The 23,152-nt window shown below is 50.2% G+C and overlaps 1 protein-coding gene across 2 annotated transcripts in view; it reads left to right on the top strand.

The window, feature by feature from the left end:
- Positions 1–23,152, top strand: part of EBF4 (EBF family member 4) — a gene marked incomplete at both ends in the record, with an annotated part of 52,881 nt that overhangs the window by 4,526 nt on the left and 25,203 nt on the right. The window contains 5 exons of one of the 2 annotated variants that reach the window (XM_080716320.1): positions 6,316–6,472; positions 7,748–7,811; positions 7,973–8,028; positions 9,510–9,583; positions 10,697–10,765. In XM_080716320.1, coding sequence (XP_080572446.1) covers positions 6,316–6,472; positions 7,748–7,811; positions 7,973–8,028; positions 9,510–9,583; positions 10,697–10,765 — 420 coding nt within the window. The remainder of the gene's footprint in view (positions 1–6,315; positions 6,473–7,747; positions 7,812–7,972; positions 8,029–9,509; positions 9,584–10,696; positions 10,766–23,152) is intronic. The other variant, XM_080716321.1, reaches the window with a different exon arrangement.

Below are 23,152 nucleotides of genomic sequence, written 5' to 3'. Positions count from 1 at the left end.
GGGAAGTCTGAGGCAGAGATGAGGTACAGGAGACGTACACTTCTTGCACCTCTACCTCCAGTCTCCTTCCATTGCTGCTGATTCCATGGCTGGTCCCCATTGCCCGAGGCTCCCAGACTTGAAGAGGGGTCAGCCCAAGCCAAAGCACTGCCCAGAACTGTGGGCTGTCTGGCTGGGCAAGAGTTAAGATTTGGTGGGGGGAGGGCAAAAGGCCAAGGCTCGAGCCCCAGGCGTGTGTGTGTGTGTGTGTGTGTGTGTGTGTGTGTGTGTGTGTGTGTTTGAGATGGATGTGGTTAAAATGCTCTATTTATAATAAGCATATGATGAAGGATGCAGAGACAGAAGTGGCTTGTGAATAGAGAAGAGGGCTGGCCAGGAGGCTTGGTCTACCCTGAGGGCCCGGGCAGGGCCTGCTGCCACAGGAAGAAACCTGGGCATCTTGCTCAGCCTTGGGAGGGAGCACTGCGGGTGTTCCCAGCAGCAGCAGCCAGATGTGTGCAGCTCCCGCTATGCCCCTACATGAATCCCTGGCGCTCTGGAGTGCAGGCCAGCAAAGGCCCGGGCTGTGAAGGTCAGGTTGTCCTTGGAGCCCACTGGACCCTAGATTTCTTCCCAACAGAGTGCTCAGGAAGTGCAGGCACACCTATACGCACCTCTACCACAAGACAGGTTTCCTTGGAGCAAAAAGTACCTTTGCAGACTAAGTCATTTTGGTGTCACAGTCTCTGAAGGTGGGCAGTGGGAGTGGGGCGTCCTCCTCCTAAGTCTAGGTTCTTTAGCATGGAAGCAAATGCCCCACGACCTCAGCACCCTCTGGGGTGGAGAGGAAACTGTTTTGAATACTGTGTTGAAAACAGTGTTCCTAAGAAAGTGAAGAAATGTGAGACTCGTCTTAGAGCGGCAGCTGTGCTGTTTTCGTCACTCAGCTGCGTTTGTCGGGAAAGGGTGCCATGTGCTTGGCGTTGTCCACTCGTGATGCCAAGTGAGCGCAGTGTCTCTGGATTGTCCAGTAGTGGGCAGGGAGGTGTCAGAAACTGACTTAGCTGGTACGGTGGCACACACCTGGAATCCCAGTACTTGGGAGGCTGAGACAGGAGGATCGCAGGTTCGAGGACAGTCTCAGCAACGTAGCAAGATTCTCAGCAACCTAGCAAGACCCTGTTTCAAAACAAAAAAATAAAAAGGGGTGGGGTATAGCTCAGAGATAGAATGCCCCTGGGTTCAATACCACAATGAATAAGTAAATTATTTAAGTAATAGGATACATATCAATAGACATCTCCAGGTTGCTCCATATGCCCCACAGGTTGTCTTGGACAGCTCTACTTTGGAAACCACAGAACCAGAGACCTTGGCCTTTATCCACATCTCTGTCTCTAAGCCAGCGAGCAGACAGTGCCTCACCTCTCACTGGTATCCCAGGATGCAGTCTCCGGGGGCCTTCAGGCCACAGACATCCCCTGAGTTGTTTAAGAGATCTCTATTTCTTTCTGTTCTTGGTTTGTTTCTCTTTACAAGAGCATCAGCTTCTCCCAAGAGGAGAAGAGCAAAATCTCCCTTCCCCTCCCCAGCGCTCTCCCTCTGGGCTTGTAGTTCCATTCAACAGGTGTTGACTGATCCCCTCGGTGGTTGGAGGCCCAGTCCAGCCTGCCTCTGTCTTCTCTCGCTTCCTGTCCCTCCCCATAGGCTGCCACTTGTGTCATTCTGTCTCTTGTTCACGGGAAATGCTAGAACATCTTTAGAGTAAAACCATTTCTCATTTAACCTTGATCTTGCAAGTGTGACAGGGCATAAACAAGGGAGGTTGGAGACATTCCCAGTCAAGAAGCAGCCTGTGTGCCCAGGGCAGGTCTGGTCCATTCTGTTCCTTTGCTGGTCTGTACTGGGCCGGGCTGTCATTAATATTTTTCTGTGGAACTGGGCATGGAAGCACACACTTGTAATCCTAGCACTCAGGAGGCTGAGACAGGAGGATTGCGGTTCGCAGACAGCCTCAGTTACTACCTAGTGAGGCCCTTTGCAACTCAGTGAGACCCTGTTCCAAAGTAAAGAATAAAAAATAGGGCTGAGGGTGTCTATTGGGTTGGAGGTAGAATGCCCCTGAGTTCCATCCTCAGGACCATGAAGGGGATGGAGATATATATATATATATTCCTGTGGTTGTCCATGATAAAGAGCCTGTGCCAGAGATGTAAGATAGTCAGTGAGCTGGGAGGATGAGTGCCCGGGACCCACCAAGCAGGGGAGGAGGAGGCAGGATGGCCCTTTAGGATGCCCCTCCCCCGGGGAAGTGCAGCTGAGCTGACCCACAGTGTAGCAGGGCACAGCCCCAGCAGGCATCACTGGATACTGGCCGACATCCCCCAGAGAGCCTGCTCTTAACACTCCCCTGGTCCCCGGGTCCTCTCTCTCCAACAATTCCCTCCAGGTCTGGGGTCTTGCTTGTGGCTTAGGTGAGATGCCCCAGGTCTGGTCCTCAGAGGTCTGACAGGAGCCTGGAGTAGCCAGAACTGACTGATATTTGCCAAGTGGGGGCAGGGAGGGGGGAGAAGAAGCTCAGACCAGCATCGCTGGTAGATTCTGTATCAGTCTGAAGTTCAGCCAGGGCAGGCCAAGGGTGTCTGTGTAGAAAGGGCGCCCTGAGTGGCAGAGGGGACTCACTTGAATCGCAGCATCTGCCTGTCCCTCCCCTGCCAGGTCCTTCCTTCTCCACAAATCTCCTTCCCCGCTGTCAGAGCTTTCCAGGCTCGGGATGACAGGCTGAAGGACCACTGTGGCCTGGGATCACTTCACAAGACCACCCACCGTGGCTGTCCCGCCCACTAGGTGGTCCTTGGAACCTGTCCCCTTGAGGCTGGAGCTAAGCTGGCCCTGGGAGTGGAGGGAGGAGCTCAGGGCTGGTGCCTCATTAGCATATTCATCAGCAGTAATCAGGAACCTGCTGTGATCAAAAGCCCTCTTTGGGCTTCCCTGCCTCTCTGCTGGTTAGGGAAGGAGGTGGAGGAGCTGGTCACGGCCCCACTTAAAAGGACTGCAGCCTGAGGAGGGGGGGGAGTGAGGGAAGGCCACTTCCCCAGACCTGGGACCTTTGGTAAGGAAGGGCGCTGTGGCCCCTCCCGCTCATCTTGACAGGGCACTAGCAGACCCTCATCTGCCTCCCAAGTCAGCACTTCATGTGGCCACTGTGGCTCCCCAAGCAAGCGTTCATGGGGAGGAGAATTATTCATTTAATTATCTGTTGTATTCTATATGAATAAAAGCATAGCAAGCCCCTCAGGCCCATGACACCCAGATACTATGGCTTAGCATAAAGCCAAGGAAAAGAGTACGCTGTTTTTTTAATTAAGTGAAGAAAATATTCAGATTTGGCAGCCATTGATGGGCGCGGGAATGCTGGTCGTAGGTTGTCGGGCAGTTCCACCATCGTCCTCCTGTCCCCTGCTTTGCTGGGGCAGCCTTCCACTTGTCCACCATGTGCCTTCACCTGTAGCAACTTATTTTGGGGGGATACTGGGGGTGGAACCCAGGGGCGTTCTACCTCTAAGCTACACCCTCAAGCCTATTTCTTTATTTATTTTGAAACAGGGTCTCACTAAGTTGCGGAGGGCTTCACTAAGTGGCTGAGGCTGGCCGTGAACCTTGCCCCCCACCCCCGTCTCTGCCTCCCTAGCGTTGGGATGACAAGCCCGGACTGTAGCATCTTCTAAGCTCTGCTGGCTTCACAGCTTTGTAGTGATGTGTGTGTGTGTGTGTGTGTGTGTGTGTGTGTGTGTGTGTGTGTGGTGGTACTGGGGTTCCTGGAAGCCCTTCTACCTCCGGGCTACACTCCCAGACCTCTTTTACATTTGTGATTTGGAAACAAGGTCTCTGAAGCCAGCGGCTGGCTTCGAACCTGCGCACCTGCGCAGTCCTCCTGTCTCTGCCTCCCAAGCACGGGGATTACAAGCCTGCGCCACCACGCCCAGCCCTTTGTAGTGATTTTTAGTTGTGTTTTCTGAACTACACCCCTCAACAAAAGTATCCTGTAGTGGAGTAAGCATAGTGCGCTCGTTGTCAGTTTTACCACATGAAATAATTATCCCAAACTCAGTGGCTTAAAATACCAACACATTTATTTCACACAATTTCTGCGAGTCAGAAATCAGGGAGCCACTTGGCTGTATGGTGGGGCTCAGCGGCTCAGCGCCTCCAGGCTTGCAGAGCCTGGTGGATCGCTTCCTAGGGAGCTGGAGCTGGTACGTGGTGGCGGCCGTTGGCAGGAGGCCTCAGCTCCTCTCCCCGTGGGCCTCTGAGAGGCCCCTCATGACACGGCAGCTGGCTTTCCCGAGAGACCACCCGGCAGGGAGGGAGAACAAGGCAGAAGCCACAGAGACCGTGAACTCGCCCTGGAAGGCCTGTGCTGTCACTTTTGTACATCTTATTGACCCATGAACAGTATGAGTGGGGACTCCCCCAGGACAAGAACTCGAGGGCAGGGTAATGGGGAACATCTTGGAGGCTGGCTACCCAGCACGTGGAGCAGCACCCATTCCTGGGGGGCCCTGCCCCCGCAAGCCCCCATGTGCGCCATGGAGCCCCATTTCCCGCAGTTGTGGCCACAGCACCCTTTCTAAAGGGAGGCGCTGTTGCCATGAGATATCTAAAGACACTTTGGAAGCCCCTGGCTCAGAGAACAAAGTCCAGACTCCTTCCTCTAGTCCTTGCTATGTTACCCAGACTCATGATGGTCTCAAACTCATGAGCCCAAATGATCCTCCTGCCTCAGCTTCCCAAGTAGTGGGATCTCCCTCCCCCCCCCCTCCCTCTCTCTTTCTCTCGTTATGGGAACATCTTCCAGGGACATCTCCCATTTGTCCTGAGTTCTGGTGCTCTGTCTGTTCCCTGCCCCCTTGCAGACATTTAACTGCGGCCCCGCGTGTGCTGTGCCCAGCGCTTGGAGCTGAAGCACTAGCTGAAGGGCCTGGCGTCTCTTCCTCCTGTGCTCACCCTGGCCTTGCTCCTGGGCCTGGTTTCTGAGCCAGGAGGAAGCCCTTGGCAAGGACAGCCGAGTAGGTCCTCCTGCCCATGGGAGCCATGGTGGTTCTCCCCGAAGTTGGAGGCAGATTTCTCTACGTGTGGGAAGGACGTTCCCCACTTCTAGCCAGAGCCCGGGCAGAGCACACCAGTCTGGACCAGTTTGATGTCTTCATCTTTTCCCAGGCAATGCCACAGGCTCATAGGAACCTCAGCTCTGGGCTGGGGCTCAGTGGGCATTTTGTACCAGAACCTTCCAGGTGCCCTTTGGTGCCTTGCCAGAGACAGTCCTGGGAGCCTCTGGTCAGTAAGATGGGCTGGTTTGTACATGTGATTTTGGAGATCAGCCTTGAAAAATGTGGAACCCGAGGACAAGCTGGAGGGAGCCCAACAGGGTGTCTCCCGCTGCACCCACCAAGTTCCTTGTTCCCAAGGGAATAGGCCGGGGTCATCTCTGTGCCAGGAGGCCTCTTTGTGGGACCAAGATGGCCCTGCCAGGGTGGAAGGGCCCATCCAATTGGATTTCTTTTTCTTCTATTTTGGTACTGGGAATTGAACCCAGGGGCATTTTACCTCTGAGCTATACCCCCAGCCCTATTATATTTATTTTGAAACAGGTCTCACTAGGTTGATAAGAATCTCACTACTTGTTGAGGCTGTCCTCAAACTTGAGATCCTGCAACCTCAGCCTCCCAAGTACTGGGATTACAGGTGTGAACTACCACACCTTGCTTAATTTGATTTCTTTTTTTTCTGTCTTCCTTCCTTCCTTTCTTTCTTTCTTTTTTAAACTGGAGATGGAACCCAGGGGGCATTCTACTCTGAACTTCTGAACTACACCCCCAGCCCTTTTTCTTTTCTTTCTTTCTTTTTTTTTTTTTTTTTTTGTGGTACTGGGGATTGAACCCAGAGACATTCTACCTCCAGGTTATATTCCCAGCTCGATTTTATTTCTTATTTGGAAACAGGGTCTCACTAAGTTGCCAAGGCTGGCTTCAAACCTGTGATCCTCCTGTTTTAGCCTCCCAAGTACTGGGATTGTAAGCATGTGCCACCACACTCAGCTCCCACCCTATTTTTTATTCTTAATTTTGAAACAGGGTCTCACTAAGCTGTGGAGGGCCTCACTAAGTAGCTGAGACTGGCTGCGAACCTGGGTCCTCCCGTCTCAGCCTCCCGAGTCCTGGGATCACATGCCTGTGCCACTGCACCTGGCTTTTCAATTTGAATGCCTGCGTTGGAGCCAAGTCCCGCCAGCCGCCTGCCTGGCCGGAGTCTCAGGGTCTTCCTTTCCTCCGGCAGTGGTGTGGGCCTGGCTCGAGCGCACTTTGAGAAGCAGCCTCCCTCCAACCTCAGGAAATCCAACTTCTTCCATTTCGTGCTAGCCATGTATGACCGGCAAGGGCAGCCCGTGGAGGTGGAGCGCACAGCCTTCATTGACTTCGTGGAGAAGGACCGAGTGAGGGGCCCGTGGGCTCTCTGGGACAGGCACTGGGAGGGACGGGAGGGCTGAAGGGACCCCTCCTCACAGGGGACCGGTACTGGGAGGGATGGGAGGGCTGAAGGGACCCCTCCTCACAGGGGACCGGTACTGGGAGGGATGGGAGGGCTGAAGGGACCCCTCCTCACAGGGGACCGGTACTGGGAGGAACGGGAGGGCTGAAGGGACCCCTCCTCACAGGGGACCGGTACTGGGAGGGACGGGAGGGGTGAAGGGACCCCTCCTCACAGGGGACCGGTACTGGGAGGGATGGGAGGGCTGAAGGGACCCCTCCTCACAGGGGACCGGTACTGGGAGGGATGGGAGGGCTGAAGGGACCCCTCCTCACAGGGGACCGGTACTGGGAGGAACGGGAGGGCTGAAGGGACCCCTCCTCACAGGGGACCGGTACTGGGAGGGACGGGAGGGGTGAAGGGACCCCTCCTCACATGGGACCAGTACTGGGAGGGACAGGAGGGCTGAAGGGATCCCTCCTCACACGGGACCAGTACTGGGAGGGATGGGAGGGCTGAAGGGACCCCTCCTCACACGGGACCGGTACTGGGAGGGACAGGAGGGCTGAAGGGACCCCTCCTCACAGGGGACCAGTACTGGGAGGGACAGGAGGGCTGAAGGGACCCCTCCTCACAGGGGACCGGTACTGGGAGGGATGGGAGGGCTGAAGGGACCCCTCCTCACACGGGACCGGTACTGGGAGGGACGGGAGGGCTGAAGGGACCCCTCCTCACAGGGGACCGGTACTGGGAGGGATGGGAGGGCTGAAGGGACCCCTCCTCACAGGGGACCGGTACTGGGAGGGATGGGAGGGCTGAAGGGACCCCTCCTCACAGGGGACCGGTACTGGGAGGGACGGGAGGGGTGAAGGGACCCCTCCTCACACGGGACCAGTCCTGGGAGGGATGGGAGGGCTGAAGGGACCCCCTCCTCACACGGGACCAGTACTGGGAGGGACGGGAGGGCTGAAGGGACCCCTCCTCACATGGGACCAGTACTGGGAGGGACAGGAGGGCTGAAGGGATCCCTCCTCACACGGGACCGGTACCGGGAGGGAGGGCTGAAGGGACCCCACACACACACACACTCTGGGCAGATGAGTGGGCAGATATTGGGAGAGTGGGGAAGAGTGCGTGAATGGCTAGGAGGGAGGGTCCGAGAGTGGGCTTGGGGGAAGGTGGGGCTGAAGGAGGCTGGAGGGTTCTTAGGTACCGGAGCATCCTCATCTGGTCCATGCAGGAGCCTGGGGCAGAAAAGACGAACAACGGGATCCATTACCGCCTTCGGCTGGTGTATAACAACGGTAAGCAGAGGCCTCCCCCTCCTCCTCTGACTCAGAAGAAGCCTGGGTAGTGCGGTGTGGCAGATAACGCCCCGGCCAGTGCTGGGGAGGGTGTGGATGGGGCCCAGTCGTCAGAGATTCCAGGTGCCCCCTGACGGCGCGTTCTCCACTTGCTGCCCTAGGACTTCGCACAGAGCAAGACCTCTATGTGCGACTCATCGACTCCATGTCCAAGCAGGTGAGCCAGCCCAGACGATGCTCGGGCCTGTCCCACCCTCTTCTTGGGCCAGCTCCCCTGCTCTGAGTGGAAACCCTTGTCCCTGTCCTTGTCCCCCCTGCACCTTTTATCCCCACCAGTCCCTGCCCTGCCTAGGGTAGAATGACTGGGATCTTTCCCTCTAGCCTAGAAAAGACAGTAATTTTTAGAGGACCCTGGCTTAGATCATACTCCTTAGCAACCCACCCTGGGATGGGAATTCAGATGAGACAGCTTACTGGGGGGATGGGGAGGGGAGTGGACAGGAAGATGCTCAGTAAGCCCATGGTTCAGCCTGACTCAAGGAAGCCAAGATTTGGGCCCTGTACCCGTCAGTCATTGGCCGGGGGTGCTCCTGGGGGGCTTATGTGCAGTAGAAGCAGCTGCCACCCGCTAGAGCAGTTCTTAAGAGAAAGCCCTCTTCAGCCAACACTCATGGCAGTGTGGGGACAGGATCCAGGTGCAGGCCCTGGAGCTCCGCTGCAGACCTCAGCACCTTGCTGAAGTCACAGGACAGAGCCCGGGGTGCATGAGCAGCTGGGGAAATGAAACTGAAGAAGCTATGGCGGTTTCTTCTAACACAGCCCCAAGTCTCAGGGCCTGAGTCATCATGTGTACAGGGCCAGATGCAAGGCAGACACTTGGGCTCCTCTGCACAGGCAGGGCTTGCTAGCAGCCTCTACCCAGTCCCAGGGCAGAGGAAGAAATGGTGTGTGTCCAGAAAACCTGAGGTCACTGTGGTAGAGAAAGCAGGCCAGGTATGGCGAATGGGGACTGAATTAGAGTGTGGAAGGGGTTCCAAGAAGTCCAGAGAGGAGAGGAGAGCACAGATGGAGGCTGGCCCAGAGGGCCGCCGCTCTCAGCGGGAAGCCACATTCGCAGTTTGGGAGGTGCACTTCTTGCTCTGGGCAAAGGGGGGCTGGGGGACGGGGAGGAGGCTGGTCCGAGTCGTCCAAGAGGCAGAAATGGGCCTGGGCTGGGGAGGAGATGTGGGAAGAGGCAGCCGTGTGGCCCTTGGGTCTGATGAGTTAGCAGGGACCGCTGAGAGGGACAACTACAGGAGCAGAGCCAGGGGTCCCCCAGAGTATTGGAACAGCGCCTGGGAGGCAGAGGGCCAAGGAAAGAGGAGGTGCAGGTGGGCTAGGAGGGCGCGTGTGCCAGCAGCACCCTGGGCCCAACTCTAGAAAGGCAGATCCGATCTGCAGGTCTGTGCTGTTCTTGCTGCCTTGGTGGTGGTCCTGGTTTGGGGGAGGGGGCTCTCCTAGTGGGCAGCCAGGCCGGCCGCTGCTTTCGCCCCTGGGGTCCCCAGTGCAAGGCGGAGGGCATGAACTTCTCTGGGGCAGGACTGTCCTTGACCCAGGCTGGGGAGAAGCTAGTGTGGACCCCTAGGCCCACATCTGTGCTGCTGCCGGGGCGTGAGCGGGGCCTCCTTCCCCTCCAGCCTGCACGCTTCCCCTCCCCAGGCCATCATCTATGAGGGGCAGGACAAGAACCCCGAAATGTGCCGAGTGCTGCTCACCCACGAGATCATGTGCAGGTGAGATGCGCCACCGCACCAGGCCGCTTTGCCTAGACCTCTGCCGGGCCCTGCCCCCAGGCTGCCAGCCCCGCGGGGGGAAGCCTAGGCTGTGCTAGGCTGTGGAGACTCCTTGAGGCCCCATTAGCCTGGCCTGTTTATGTGGCTGCTCCGAATGTTGTAAGAGAGGCCTCCTGCTGCTCCTAGACGCTCAACTAATAAAGCCCAGGGGAGGGGTTCTCTGGGGAGAAGGGGCCAGGGCTCTGGGCCCAGCAACCAGCAGGCCTCTGGGACTCGCGCTGATGTTGCAGGGAGGAAACTCTCTTGTCTCCTAAATGGAGCTCAGGGCAGCAGGGTGGCAGCAGCAAACAACTCCTGGCTCCCTCTTGATGCCCAGACCTTGGCACTTCCAGCAAGACCAGGTTACTGGTCATACGGGGCCCTCGAAGGCAGTTCCTGATGCCTGAAAAAAAATCACAGCTGGGCATGGTGGCGGACATCTGTAATACTAGCACTTGGGAGGCTGAGACGGGGGATCGTAGTTTGAGGGCAGCCTTAGCTATTTAGTGAGACCCTGCTTCAAAAGAAAAAAATAAAAAGGAGCTGGGGGTGTAACTCAAAGGTAGAATGCCCCTGGGTTCAATTTATAGGAGAGAGAATGAATGGATGAATGGATGGATGAATGAATGACTCGCATTCCAAAGTCTGTATTTGGGATGGTGGCCGCCTTTGGAGAGAGGAGAGACCAGGACCCAGCACGAGGGCTTCTGGGATGCTGACCTGTGGTTTGTCCCGCAGCTGGTTCCATGAACAGGCTTGCTTTGTGGTCATTCCTGAGCTGCTTACAAGTCGAGCTTTTTTCTGTATGTAAATGGTGCTTCCATAACAGTGTATAGAGAGCGAGGCGCCTGCCTGTCCCACCTCCACAACAGGGGCTTGCCGGCCAACCCCGGCCCAGCAGTGGGCTGTCAAGGTCCCTGTCAGGGCCCTCACCGCCTCTCTCCCCAGGGCCCCGCAAGTGGCCCCTGCAGCCAGGGACTCCATCCCAGAGACAGCAACACGAGCACCTTCCCCACCCGGATGCCCTGTAATCGCCCCTCCCTCGCTGCCTTTCTCTCCCCATCTTTCCTTCAGCCGGTGTTGTGACCGGAAGAGCTGTGGCAACCGCAACGAGACGCCCTCAGACCCGGTCATTATTGACAGGTACAGGTGGGGAGGGGCTGGGTTCTGTCACGGAGTGCAGGGTTTCACCGCGGGGCACCATCTAGGTGGTTCTGAGCCCATGGAGAGGCTGCCAGAGACCAGAGCGGCCCCAGCCCTGGTCTTCTCGGTGAGGCTCTGGTGACCAGCCTTTGGAGCTGCAGTCCCCGACTCCCCAGGGAAGGCCCTGGGTTCTGCAGGAGGTGGGAGTAAGGGCGCGTGGGGAGAGGCTGCAGGGTGTGGAGGGCTGGCGGGGTGTGTCTCCGTCTACCTCTGCGCTGTTCCACTTGACTCCTCTGAATGTCTACTTCTTTAATAATGGGGACGATTTGGCAAGTCTCTCCTAAGATTGTCAAGGTGATGCATGTAAACACGCACTCTTCCACCCTGATTTTCAGTTTTTTTAAAAATTATTTTACTAGCTGGGCATGATGGCGCACGCTTGCAATCCCCGTGCTTGGGAGGGGAAGACAGGAGGATCGTGCAGGTTCAAAGCCAGCCGCGCTGGCTTAAGAGACCCTGTTTCCAAATCAAAAAAAGTATAAAAAATAGGTCTGGGAGTGTAGCCCAGAGGTAGAAGGGTTTCCAAGAACCCCAGTACCACCAAAAATAAATAAATAAATAGGTCTGGGAGTGTAACCTGGAGGTAGAAGGGTTCCTTCCCCAGTACCACCAGAAAAAATTATTTTATTAACTCTTGAGTCGGAAATGCATAGATATGGGACAAAATCCAAAAGGTACCAAGCTTAAATAATAAAAAGCCTGCCTTCCTCATGTATAGCAGACTGTTCGCACTCTTTTGCACCTTAATTTTTTGTAACAATATATCTTAAATATCATTGCATATGGGAACATAAGCCATACTTTTATCCTCCTTTTAAAGGATAAAACATTCACAAGATGTAAAAACTCAAGATGCTCAAGAGTTCACAGGAAATAACTTCCACTCTGCCTCCTACCAGCCATTCCCTCCAAATAAGTAACCATTGTTACCAGTTTCTTGTCCGTCTTTCCTGAAATAGTCTTTGTGCACACAACAAAATATGGAGGCACGCTATTCCTTTTGTACTTTTCCCTTTATTTTTATAAAAATGGTGACACACTGAACATATTTTCAGTACCTTTCTTTTTTTGCTGGAAAATATACATCTGGGAGCTTCTATTAGGACACACGAAGTCTCATTTACTGCTACTACAAAAGATTCTATTGTGTGGCTGTGGCATGCTTTCTTTATATAGTCTGCTATTACTGGACATATGGGCTCTTTTCCGTGATAAAAAAAAAAGTACTGCAGTGAATTACTTTGTCCATGTGTCATTCACATATGTGTAAATTTAAATGAAGGATAGTATTAACAGGAGAATTGTTAGGTCAGAGGAGATGTGCATTTCTGATTTGGGTAGCGACTGCCATGTGGCAGCTATTGCCAATTCACTCTCCAGAGAACGTAAATCAATTGCACTTATACGAGCAATTTTGAGAATGCTTATTCTCAGAATTCTGACCAAGTAAGTATTTTATTTGTTTAGCAATTTATGAGCATCTCCTCTGCGCTAGGGTCTCTTTCGTGTGCTGTGGATTGAGCCGTGACCAAAACAGACAGAAGCCTTGGGCTCACGGGCATATGAGGGTCTGGGGAGGCGAGATCCACGTACGTTATAAGTGAATGAGGCATTTAGCATGGCAGATGGTGGTGGCACTGAGGGCAAAGAGGAAGCCGCGGAGAAAGACCAGGAGTGCCGGGGAAGGCAGCGTTGCCATTTCCCAATCTCTAAGCACTCGCCGCCAAGATGACACTTGAGCAACACCTGAAGGATGTGACGGAGGAGCCACGTGCGTATCCAGGGCAGAACGTCCTCGGCAGGTGCACGTCAGTGTGTGAGGAACAGCAGAGAGACTGGTGGCTGGAGTGGGGTGGGGGAGACCAGTTGGAGGAGATGATGTCAGAAGTAACGGGAATGAAGCCGGGCGTGGTGAAGCCGGCGTGGTGGCGCACGCTTGTAATCCCCGCGCTTGGGAGGCTGAGACAGGAGGATCTCATGGGTTCGAAGCCAGCCTCAGCTACTTAGTGAGGCTCTCAGCAACTTAGTGAGACCCTGTTTCCAAATAAAATATAAAAAAGGTCTGGGAGTATAGCGCAGAGGTAGAAAGCCTCTGGGTTCCACCCTCAGTACCACCAAAAAAAAAAAAAAAAAAAAAAAGAAGTAATGGGAATGTAGCCAGGCGTGTAATCTCGGTACTCGGGAGACTGAGACAGGAGGATCACGGGTTCAAAGCCAGCCTCGGCAGCTTACTGAGGCTCTCAGTAAGACTGAGACCCTGTTTCCAAATAAAATATTAAAAAGGTCTGGGAGTATAGCGCAGAGGTAGAAGGCCCCTGGGTTCTATCTCAGTAACACACACACACACACACACACACACACACACACACACACAGAGATAGAAGAAGTAATAGGAGTGGAGGAGGAAGGCCGGACCACGCAGGGCTCTGCAGGCTGCAGAGCTTTTATTCAGGAGGACATGAAGCTATAAGAGGGTTTTGAGAAACGATAAGAACTGACATCCTTTAGAAACATCACTCCGGCTGCTCTGTTAAGGATCACCTGTAGGAGTCAGGGAGAGGAGTTAGGAAGCCGTGAGAGATGACGGAGGCTGAGACCAGGGTGTTGCAGGGAAGCTGGGAGTGGGCGTAGTGGTGCACACCTGGAATCCCAGGGGGCTGAGGCAGAGGATGCCAGGTTCTAGGCTAGCCAGGGCAATTTACACCAAGCCTCAAAGTAAAAGAAAAAGGGCTGGAGATGTAGCTCGATGTTAGAGCACTTGCCTAGCATCCATGAGGCCCTGGGTTCAACCTGCCATACCACGAAAAAATAAAAGCCGGGCGTGGTGGCGCGCACTTGTAGTCCCAGTACGTGGGAGGCGGAGACAGGAGGATCACAGGTTCGTGGCCATCTTCAGCTACTTAGTGAGGCCACAACTTAGGGCTTCTTGTGCAAGGAGAGAGAAGAAGGGATAGAGGGAGATACCGAAATCAAAGGCTTCTCCAAGGTTTCAGGTCTAATTAGCCTGGAAGGCTGGAGTTTGCGGAGAAGATTTGAGGTGGAGGAAGTTCACAGGGAGGAAGGTTGGGAGTTTGATGTTGGCTAGGCTACTTTTAAGATGCTTACTAAGCATTCACCTGGGGATGTGGAGAAAGAAGCTGAAAACAGGCGTGTGGACCCCAGGGAAAAGACCCAGGCTGCAGATACAAATTTGAATGATGGAGCGAGTGTTGATAGAACACGGGAGAGGTCTAAGACCTGAATCCTGGGGGCTGGTGCATAGAGGTGGTGGGGATGTGGTGCAGCAAAGGAGGCGAGAAGCCATGGTGAGGTAAGAGCATCTGAGCAGGGATGTCTTGGAGAAAGCGTCCCAGGAGGAGGCAGGGGGCAGCCGCACTGAATGATGCTCATGATATGACAGAAAGACCAAAATCAATCCGTAGATATTGATGTCATCAACAGGAGCTTTTCAGTGGGTGGGCAGAAGTCTGACAGGATGTGTCTCAGACAGAATGGGAGAAGTTGTTTTGATTTGTTTGTGTGTGTGTGTGTGGTACTGAGGGTGGAACCCAAGGGGCTTTCTACCTCCAGGCTATACTCCCAGACCTATTTTATACTTTATTTGGAAACAGGGTCTCACTAAGTTACTGAGAGCCTCACTAAGTAGCTGAGGCTGGCTTCGAACCTGTGCGATCCTCCTGTCTCAGCCTCACAAGCGTGAGGATTACAAGTGTGCGCCACCATGCCCATCTGATTTTTTTTTTTTTTTGAGATTTTTTTTTTCAGTATTGGGGATTGAACCCAGGGGCATTCTATGTCCAAGCTAAACCTCCCGCACTATTTTTTATTCTTAATTTTGAAACAGGGCCTTACTAAGTTGTGGAGGGCCTCACTAAGTAGCTGAAGCTGACTGTGAACCTATGATCCTCTTGTCTTAGCCTCCCAAATGCTGGGATTACAAGCGTGCACCACCACACCTGACTTGAGGCTCTTTTGTTTGTTTGTTTGTTTGTTTGTTTGTTTGGGTTTTATTTATTTGTTTGTTTGGTGGTACTAGATTAAACCCAGGGGTATTCTACCTCTGAGCTATACCCCCAGCCCATTTTATTTTTATTTTTGTTTTATTTATTTATTTTTGCGAGGCTGGGGCTGGAACCCAGGGGCATTCGACCTCCAAGCTATACCCCCTTACCTATATTTTATTTTTATTTTGAAACTGAGTCTCACTAAATTGCAAAGGGCCTCACTAAGTAGCTGAGGCTGTCCCCAAACTGCGATCCTCTGATCTCAGCCTCCCAAATGCTGAGATTACAAGCGTGCACCACCACGCTTGGCTTATTTTTATTTATTTATTTATTTATTTTTGAAACGGTCTCACTAAGTTGTGTAAGCCCTCGCTAAGTTGCTGAGGCTGACTGTGAATCTGTGATCCTCCTGGTCTCAGCCTCCCAAGTACTAGGATTACAGGTGTACCACCATGCCCAACTCTGTGTGTGTGTATGTGTGTCTTTCTGTCTGTCTGTCTGTCACTGGGGATGGAACCCAGGAGCGTTCTACCTCTGACCTCCCCAACCCTATTTTATTTTTATTTTGAAACAGGGTCTTGCTGGGTTGAAAAAAGTCTCTTTGCTGAAGCTGTCCTTAAACCTGAAACCCTCCTGTCTCAGCCTTCCAAGTACGGGGGTTACAAGTGTGCGCCACCATATCTGGCTGGTGTTCTCTTCTGATGGCTTTGTTTTCTCAGTGAAATAGGAAGCTGAGGATGAGGGTGGAGGAGGAGACACTGGAAGGCATAAAATAGTGGTCTAAGAGAATGCGTGGACTAAGGACCTGTCAAGTGGTTGCCAAGCAGTGCCACGGGCCGCCTGAGGTTTGTGGTCATACATTTAGCGGGTCTTTCTCTAGCCATGTTGCACTATACATGTGCAGGTGCAGAACAGGTGGATGGTGGTGGACTGTTGTGCAAACAGAGTCAGAGTTTGCCAGCAGAGCACAGTGAAACCTGAGAGGGCCTAAGAGTGAAACACTTACGCAAGAAGATGTTTAAAAAGCGGAACAGGGGCTTTGAGCTACCTGTGGGGAGGAATACAGGAGGATAAGGCCAAAGAATTGTCGGGGCCGAGGAACTAGTCAGGGGTTGAGCTGAAAGTTAGAAGGTGGTTGGAAGGTGGGTTTCCTGCATCCGGAATTATTCAAGTTTGCATTTATTGATATGTGACCAAGAGAAGGTGGAGACAAGGTCAATGGAAGAGCTCTGTTCAAGGATGGAGAGCAGGGGGTGTCAGAAGAATTATCTGTCTCTATTGATATTGAAATCACCAAGAATTGTGTCAGGACCAGTGTTCAAGAGTGTATTTTGTTTGTTTGCTTGTTTTTGGTGGTACTGGTGTTCCTGGAAGCCCTTCTACCTCCAGGCTACACTCCCAGACCTATTTTATACTTTTTTATTTTTGGAAACAGGGTCTCTTAAGCCAACGCGGCTGGCTCCGAACCTGCACGATCCTCCTGTCTCCGCCTCCCAAGCGCAGGGATTACAAGCCTGCGCCACCACGCCCGGCCTAAGAGTGTATTCTGTGATCCAGGAATAAAAGCTTCAAGGAGTAAAGGCAAGAAGAGGTGATTAGCCAGGCGTGGTGGCGCACACTTGTAATCCCTGCGCTTGGGAGGCAGAGACCGGAGGATTGCGGTTCACGACAGCCTCAGCTACTTAGTGAGGCCCTTCGCAACTCAGTGAGACCCTGTTTCAAAATAAAGAATAAAAAATTGGGCAGGGGGTATAGCTCGGAGGTCAAATGCCTCTGGGCTCCATCTCCAGACCCACCACAAATAAATGAATGAATGAAGGAAGGAAGGAAGGAATGAAGCCGGGCGTGGTGGCGCCCATTTGTAATCCCAGCTTTCAGGAGGCTGAGACCATAGGATCACGGTTCACAGACAGCCTCAGCTACTCAGTGAGGCTCTCAGCAACTTAGTGAGACCCTGTTTCCAAATAAAATATAGAATAAGTCTGGGAGTATAGCCTGGAGGTAGAAAGCCTCTGGGTTCCACCCCCCAGTACCACCAAAAAAGAAAAAAAATTAAATAAAAATAAAGAATAAAAATAAGACTAGGGTGTAGCTCGGAAGTAGAATGCCTCCTGGGTTCCATCCTCAGTACCACAAAAACAAAACAAAATATAAATTTTCTAGTGGTGAAATTTGCCCAACCCTCAATCTCTTTAGTCTTCTGGGGTTTTGTTATATTTAAGAAGCCTTTGTCATTCCAAGACTTTTATTTCATTGTATTCCTGAGGTGCTAGAGATCAAACCCAGGGCTTTGCATATGCTAGTCAAGTGTTCTACCACTGAAATATACTCCCAGCCCCCAAGATTATTTTTAAAAATTATTTCAGATTCTTCTAGTACTCTGATTATTTCATTGTTTACATTTAAATATTTCATCCATTTAAATATTTTAGGTTGCTGTGTGTTATAAAATATGAGAATAAAAACAGCCTGGTGGTGCACATTTGTATTTCCAGTACTCGGGAGGCTGAGACCGTAGGATCGTAGATTCAGTCCCCAGTTCTGCAAAAATCAAAAGAAAATATGGGAATAAAGAGAACACAGCTGGACAAACCCGAGCAAGCTCTTTAACTGGATGAAGCCTGGGTGGGGAACTGACCCGGAAGAGTCCATGAGAGTCAGGAGCCCCCTTCTTACAGACTCGGGGCTGTTTATGGGGCCTTAGGAGGGAGGGAGAGGGAAGCAGCTGTGTACTCCTCAGATTGGTAGGCTTGACACTGGGCCAGGGCAGGTGAATGTATGGGGCTGGGCGCAGGGGGATGGTCAGAGGTGCTTTCCCAGAATTCCCGGACTCCTTTGTTCTCAGCCTCCTGCCAGGCCTCACAGTCAGACCTCCCAGTGCCCACACTGTGTCCTACACAAGACATATAAAAGAAAAATATAGCAAAATAGAAATCATTAAGCATAATAATCAGTATACATCTATGAGCCTACAACAAAATTAAAGTTATTAAAAAAAAAAAACACTGAAAAAAAGCCGGGCATTGTGGCGCAGGCTTGTAATCCCCGCGCTTGGGAGGCTGAGACAGGAGGATCGCACGGGTTCGAAGCCAGCCTCAGCTACTTAGTGAGGCTCTCAGCAACTTAGTGAGACCCTGTTTCCAAATAAAATATAAAAAACGTTCTGGGAATATAGCCCAGAGGTAGACCACCTCTGGGTTCCATCCCAGTACCATAAAAAAAAAAAAACCACCAAAAGCTGGGTGTGGTGGTGCACATCTGTAATCCCAGGTTCAGTGCCAGCCTCTGCAACTTAATAAGACCCTCAGCCATTTGGCAAAAGCCTATTTCAAAATAAATAAATAACCAAGTGCTGTGTCCATGTATGTCGCTGTCAACATGATTTACATTATGGTGTGAAACTGTAATGCACCAGTAGAGGCATATAAAAAAAGAAATAAGCTGGGCGTGGTGGCGCGCACCTGTAATCCCAGCATTTGGGAGGCTGAGACCGGAGGATCATGGTTTGCGGACATCCTCAGCTACTCAGTGAGGCCCTTCATAACTTAGTGAGACCCTATTTCAAAATAAAGAATAAAAATAGGGCTGAGGGTGTAGCTCGGAGGTGTAGAACACTCCTGGGTTCTATCCCCAACATCGCTAAATAAATAAATAAGCAAACAAACAAACAAGGCTAAGGTGTATCTCGGAGGTAGAATGCCCCTGGGTCAGTCCTGGGTACCAGACAGCAGCGACAGCAGCAGAACACCCCTGAAGCCAGGTCTTCCCAGTTTTACAGCACTCCCTGTCCATTTCCTAAAGACAAACTGAGTTTGTGTTCAGCATGACTTCATTTTTAAAAAAGAAATTTATCACAGGTCATATAATCCCTAAATAAAATATTGCAGAGTTGTATTTGTTTTTAACTTTATAGACGTGATATGAGCCAGGCATGGAGGTGCATGCTTGTAATCCTAGTACCTAGGAAGCTGAGACAGGAGGATTGCAGGTTCGTGGTCAGCCTCAGTTGCTTAGTGAGACCCTGTTTTAAAATAAAGAATAAGGCCAGGCGTGGTGGCACACGCTTGTAATCCCCGCGCTTGGGAGGCTGAGACAGGAGGATCGCACGTGTTCGAAGCCAGCCTCAGCTACTTAGTGAGGCTCTCAGCAACTTGGTGAGACTCTGTTTCTAAATAAAGTATAAAATAGGTCTTGGAGTATAGCCCAGAGGTAGAAAAACCCCTGGGTTCCACCCTCAGTACCACAAAAAATAAATAAATTCAGTATTATTTTTCTAAGATTTATCTGTGTTTCTGTATTTAGGTGTAGCTTGTCATATTTAGTTTTTGCTATTATAGGCAACATTCTTGTTTGTGTCTCCTAATTTGAAAAGGTAGAAGAGCCTGTTTGGGATATAAATAGGGACTGGAACTGCCAGAGCATGGGGTGTACACATGGTCAGTTTTGAGTCAAGGTTAAACTGTTGTCCCAGGTGGTTGGACGGAACTACATGGCCCCCCTTGGGGCTGTGTGCCTCGTTCCCCGCACTCTCACCAATAGATGGTAATAGAAAACTTACTTACTTACTTACTTACTTACTTACTTACTTACTTACTTACTTATTTATTTGGGAGTGCTGGGAATGGAACCCAGGGGCATTTTACCTCCAAGTTACACCTCCAGTCCTATTTTTTATTCTTTATTTTGAAATAAGGCCTCACTAAGTGGCTGAGGCTGGCTGCAAACCTGTGATCCTCCTGTCTCGGCCTCCCAAGTACTGGGATGACAAGTGTGTACCACTATGCCTGGCTCACAAGTATTTTAATATAATTGAATTGATCAGTATTTTCCTCAAATCTACTCTGTGTTTTATTTCTGTGTTTTATTTAATGAGTCCACTCCTCTGCTGGGGTCATGAAGACACATATTTTCTTCCAGAAATTTTACAGTTTTCCCTTTCACATTAAGTTTGTAATCTCGGTGGAACTAATTACAGGGTATAGTGTGACTTAAGGAATCAATGTAATTATTTTCTACTTAAGAATCACTAATTATTCCAGAATCATTTATAAAATAGCGCATCTTTTCTCACTGAGTTGCACTGAGAGTTAGGTCCTAAATCAGGTTTCTTCTGTCTGTGGTTCTATTTCTAGACTCTGTATTTTATTCCTTTGATCAATTTGATAATCCCTGTTCTGACATCATACTGGTGTGTGTGTGTGTGTGTGTGTGTGTGTGTGTGTGTGTGTGTGTGCGCGCGCACGCGCTTACTGGTTACTGGGAATTGAACCCCGGGACCCTCTACCTCTGAGCTACACTCCCAGCCTTATTTATTTTATTTAATTTTTAATTTTAATTTTTTTTTTTTTTGCAGTACTGGGAATGGAACCCAGAGACATTCTACCTCCAAGCTACACCCCCAGCCCTATTTTTTTATTCTTTATTTTGAAACAGGCTCTTACTGAGTGTCAGAGGGCCTCACTAAGTAGCTGAAGCTGTCTGAAGACTGCTTTCCTCCCGTCTCAGCCTCCCAAGTGCTGGGACTACAAACGCGTGCTACCGGGCAGGTTCTCAGTAAGTCGCGGAGCTGTCCTTGAAATGGTAATTCTGCCGTCTCAGCCTCACAAGCCTGGGATCGCAAGTGTGCACCACGGGGCATTTTACCTCCAAGCCAAACCATAAGCCCTTTTTATTTATTTTGAAATCAAAATGTCGCCGAAGATCTTGCCGTGTTGCTGAGGCTGTACTTGAACCGCCAGCCTCCTGTCTCAACCTCCCAAGAACTAGGATTACAGGCACTGCCACCTTAAGTGTAACTGTATAATATTGATATGAGAAAAAGTTTATAGGAAGAGTTTCACGCTTTCTCTGAATATTCTTCAGGAGAACGTTGGCTACTTTGGTCCTCTGTGTTTTCAGATACATTTTAGAATTCACTTACAAAGTTTCCACACCAACACACACACATGCACACACAGCTCTTAGGGTTCCGAGTAATATCACAATGGCGTCTTCACCAGTTTCATGGGGAATCTACCTCTTTGTACCACTGAGTCTTCCTAGTAACGGATATAATTGGTCTCTCCATTTATGTAACTTTTCCTTCATGCCCTTCAGTAAATTGTACAGTTTTTTCAATAAAGCCCACATACACGTATGGTTTTCTTTATTCACTTACCTGATAAATATTTGTTGAGCAGTTCCTGTGTACAGGCTCTAGGTCCGTGTACCAGGTTCTAGGCTTTAGGTAAAAAGAAGAAAGAAAGCACTAAACAACACAGCAGCCAACACACACTCACACAAACAAACTTGTGCTCATGGAGAGAGATGACATAGGAGAGCTGGACAAATAAAAGTGTGTTAGAAAGTGATAAATGGGAAAATTAGAAAAATAATCAGGGAGGGTTGGTACAATTTTATTTATTTATTTATTTATTTATTTATTTACTGCGGGTCTGGGGATGGAACCCAGGGGCATTCTACCTCCGAGCTACACCCCCTACCCTATTTTTTATTCTTTATTTTGAAACAGGGTCTCACTGAGTTGCAGAGGGCCTCACTAAGTAGCTGAGGCTGTCCGCGAACCGCGATCCTCCGGTCTCAGCCTCCCGAATGCTGGGATGACAAGCGTGCACCACCACGCCGGGCTAGTGGCACAGTTTTAAATGGAGCACTCACAGTAGGCCAAATCGGGAGGGCCGAGTTGGAGAAAGGACTTGGAGAGACAGAGGAATGAGCCACACAGTTGTGTGGGTAGCTTATTTCTAAGCACATTTATATTGTAATTCTGTGGCGAGTGATATCTAGTTCATTGCTAGTACAGAGAAATGCAAGTGTTTTTTTGTTTTGTTTTGTTTTTGTGGTACTGGGGATGGACTGCAACTGATTTTAGCAAGTGACCTTTGTTTTCATACTTGCTTTGTTTTCATTTTCCTGTGTAAATAGCTAGCCATCTTATTTATTTAAAAAGTGTTTTAACTACCCAGCCCTTTTTTGTTTCTTTTTCTTGCTTAATTGTACTGACCAGGATTGCAGGTACAGCCTTGAATAAGAACAGTAGTAATGGGCATTCTTGTCTAGTTTGTTTTTTTTTTTTTAAAGAAAATGCTTCCAATATTTTACCATTAAGAATGTTGTTGTTCAGTGTAGCTATTTTTTCTTTCTCTTTTTTCGGGCTTTTTTGCAGGTCTGGGGATGGAACCCAGGAGCATTCTACCTCCGAGCTACAACCCCTTACCTATTTTTTATTCTTTATTTTGAAACAGGGTCTCACTAAGTTGCTGAGGCTGTCTGGGAACCACCATCCTGGGACTCAGCCTCCCGAATGCTGGGATTACAAGTGTACGCCACCACGCCCAGCTCTCCCAAAACTATTTTATATTTTATTTGGAAACGGAGTCTCACTAAGTTGCTGAGAGCCTCACTAGTGAGTGTGAAATGCTCTTATTATGGTTTTTATTTACATTTCCACAGTGACTAATGATGTCCAACATTTTTCAATATGCGTATAGTTCATTTTCATATCTTCTTTGGAGAATGTCTCTTCAAGTCTTCTGCCCTTTTTTTTTCTTTTTCATTCTTTCTTTCCTGCTCCTCCTCCTCTCCTCCTTTTTTTTTTTTTTTTTTTTTTTTTTTGCGGAACTGGGTATTAAACCCAGGGCATTCTACCTCCAAGCCACATCCCCAGCCCCATTTTTTATTCTTCATTTTTTGAAACAGGGTCTCACCTCACTAAGTAGCTAAGGCTGACTGGGAACCATGATCCTCCTGTCCCAGTCTACCAAGTATTGGGATTACATGCACGTGCCACTATGCCTGGCTTAACCCTTGCCTTTTCATTGGAGTATTTAATCCACTTATATTTTATGTAATTACATATAAAGTAGGATCCATCTTTGCCATTTTGCTGTTTTTTCATCTTGTTATTTTTTTATTTGCTTTTGTTGTTTCTTTCTCTACTCCATTACTGTGTGTGTGTGTGTGTGTGTGTGTGTTCTGTGTGTGTGTGTTCAGTGGATATTTTTCAGTGTACTATTGTAATTCTGTTGTTGTTGTTGTTGTTGTTGTTGTTGTTGTTGTTGTTGTTGTTGTTACTATGTTTCTGAGTCATTTTCTTAGCATTTGCACTAGGAATTACAATTAACATCTTAATTTGGCCTGGCATGATGGTTCACACTTGCAATCCCAGTAACCGAGAGGCTGAGACAAGAAGACCGCAGATTAGCAGCCAGCAACTTAGCAAGACTCTGTTTCCAAATAAAATATAAAATAGATCTGGAGGTGTAGGCTGGAGGTAGTAGGTCTCTGGGTTCTAGTCCCACTGCCATACAGAAGTATCTAAATT

Source organism: Muscardinus avellanarius (genome assembly GCF_963383645.1).
Source record: "Muscardinus avellanarius genome assembly, chromosome: 19".
NCBI classification, from domain to species: domain Eukaryota; kingdom Metazoa; phylum Chordata; class Mammalia; order Rodentia; family Gliridae; genus Muscardinus; species Muscardinus avellanarius.
Note: the sequence above shows the minus strand (reverse complement) of the source record. Positions and strands in the feature narration are given on the sequence as shown.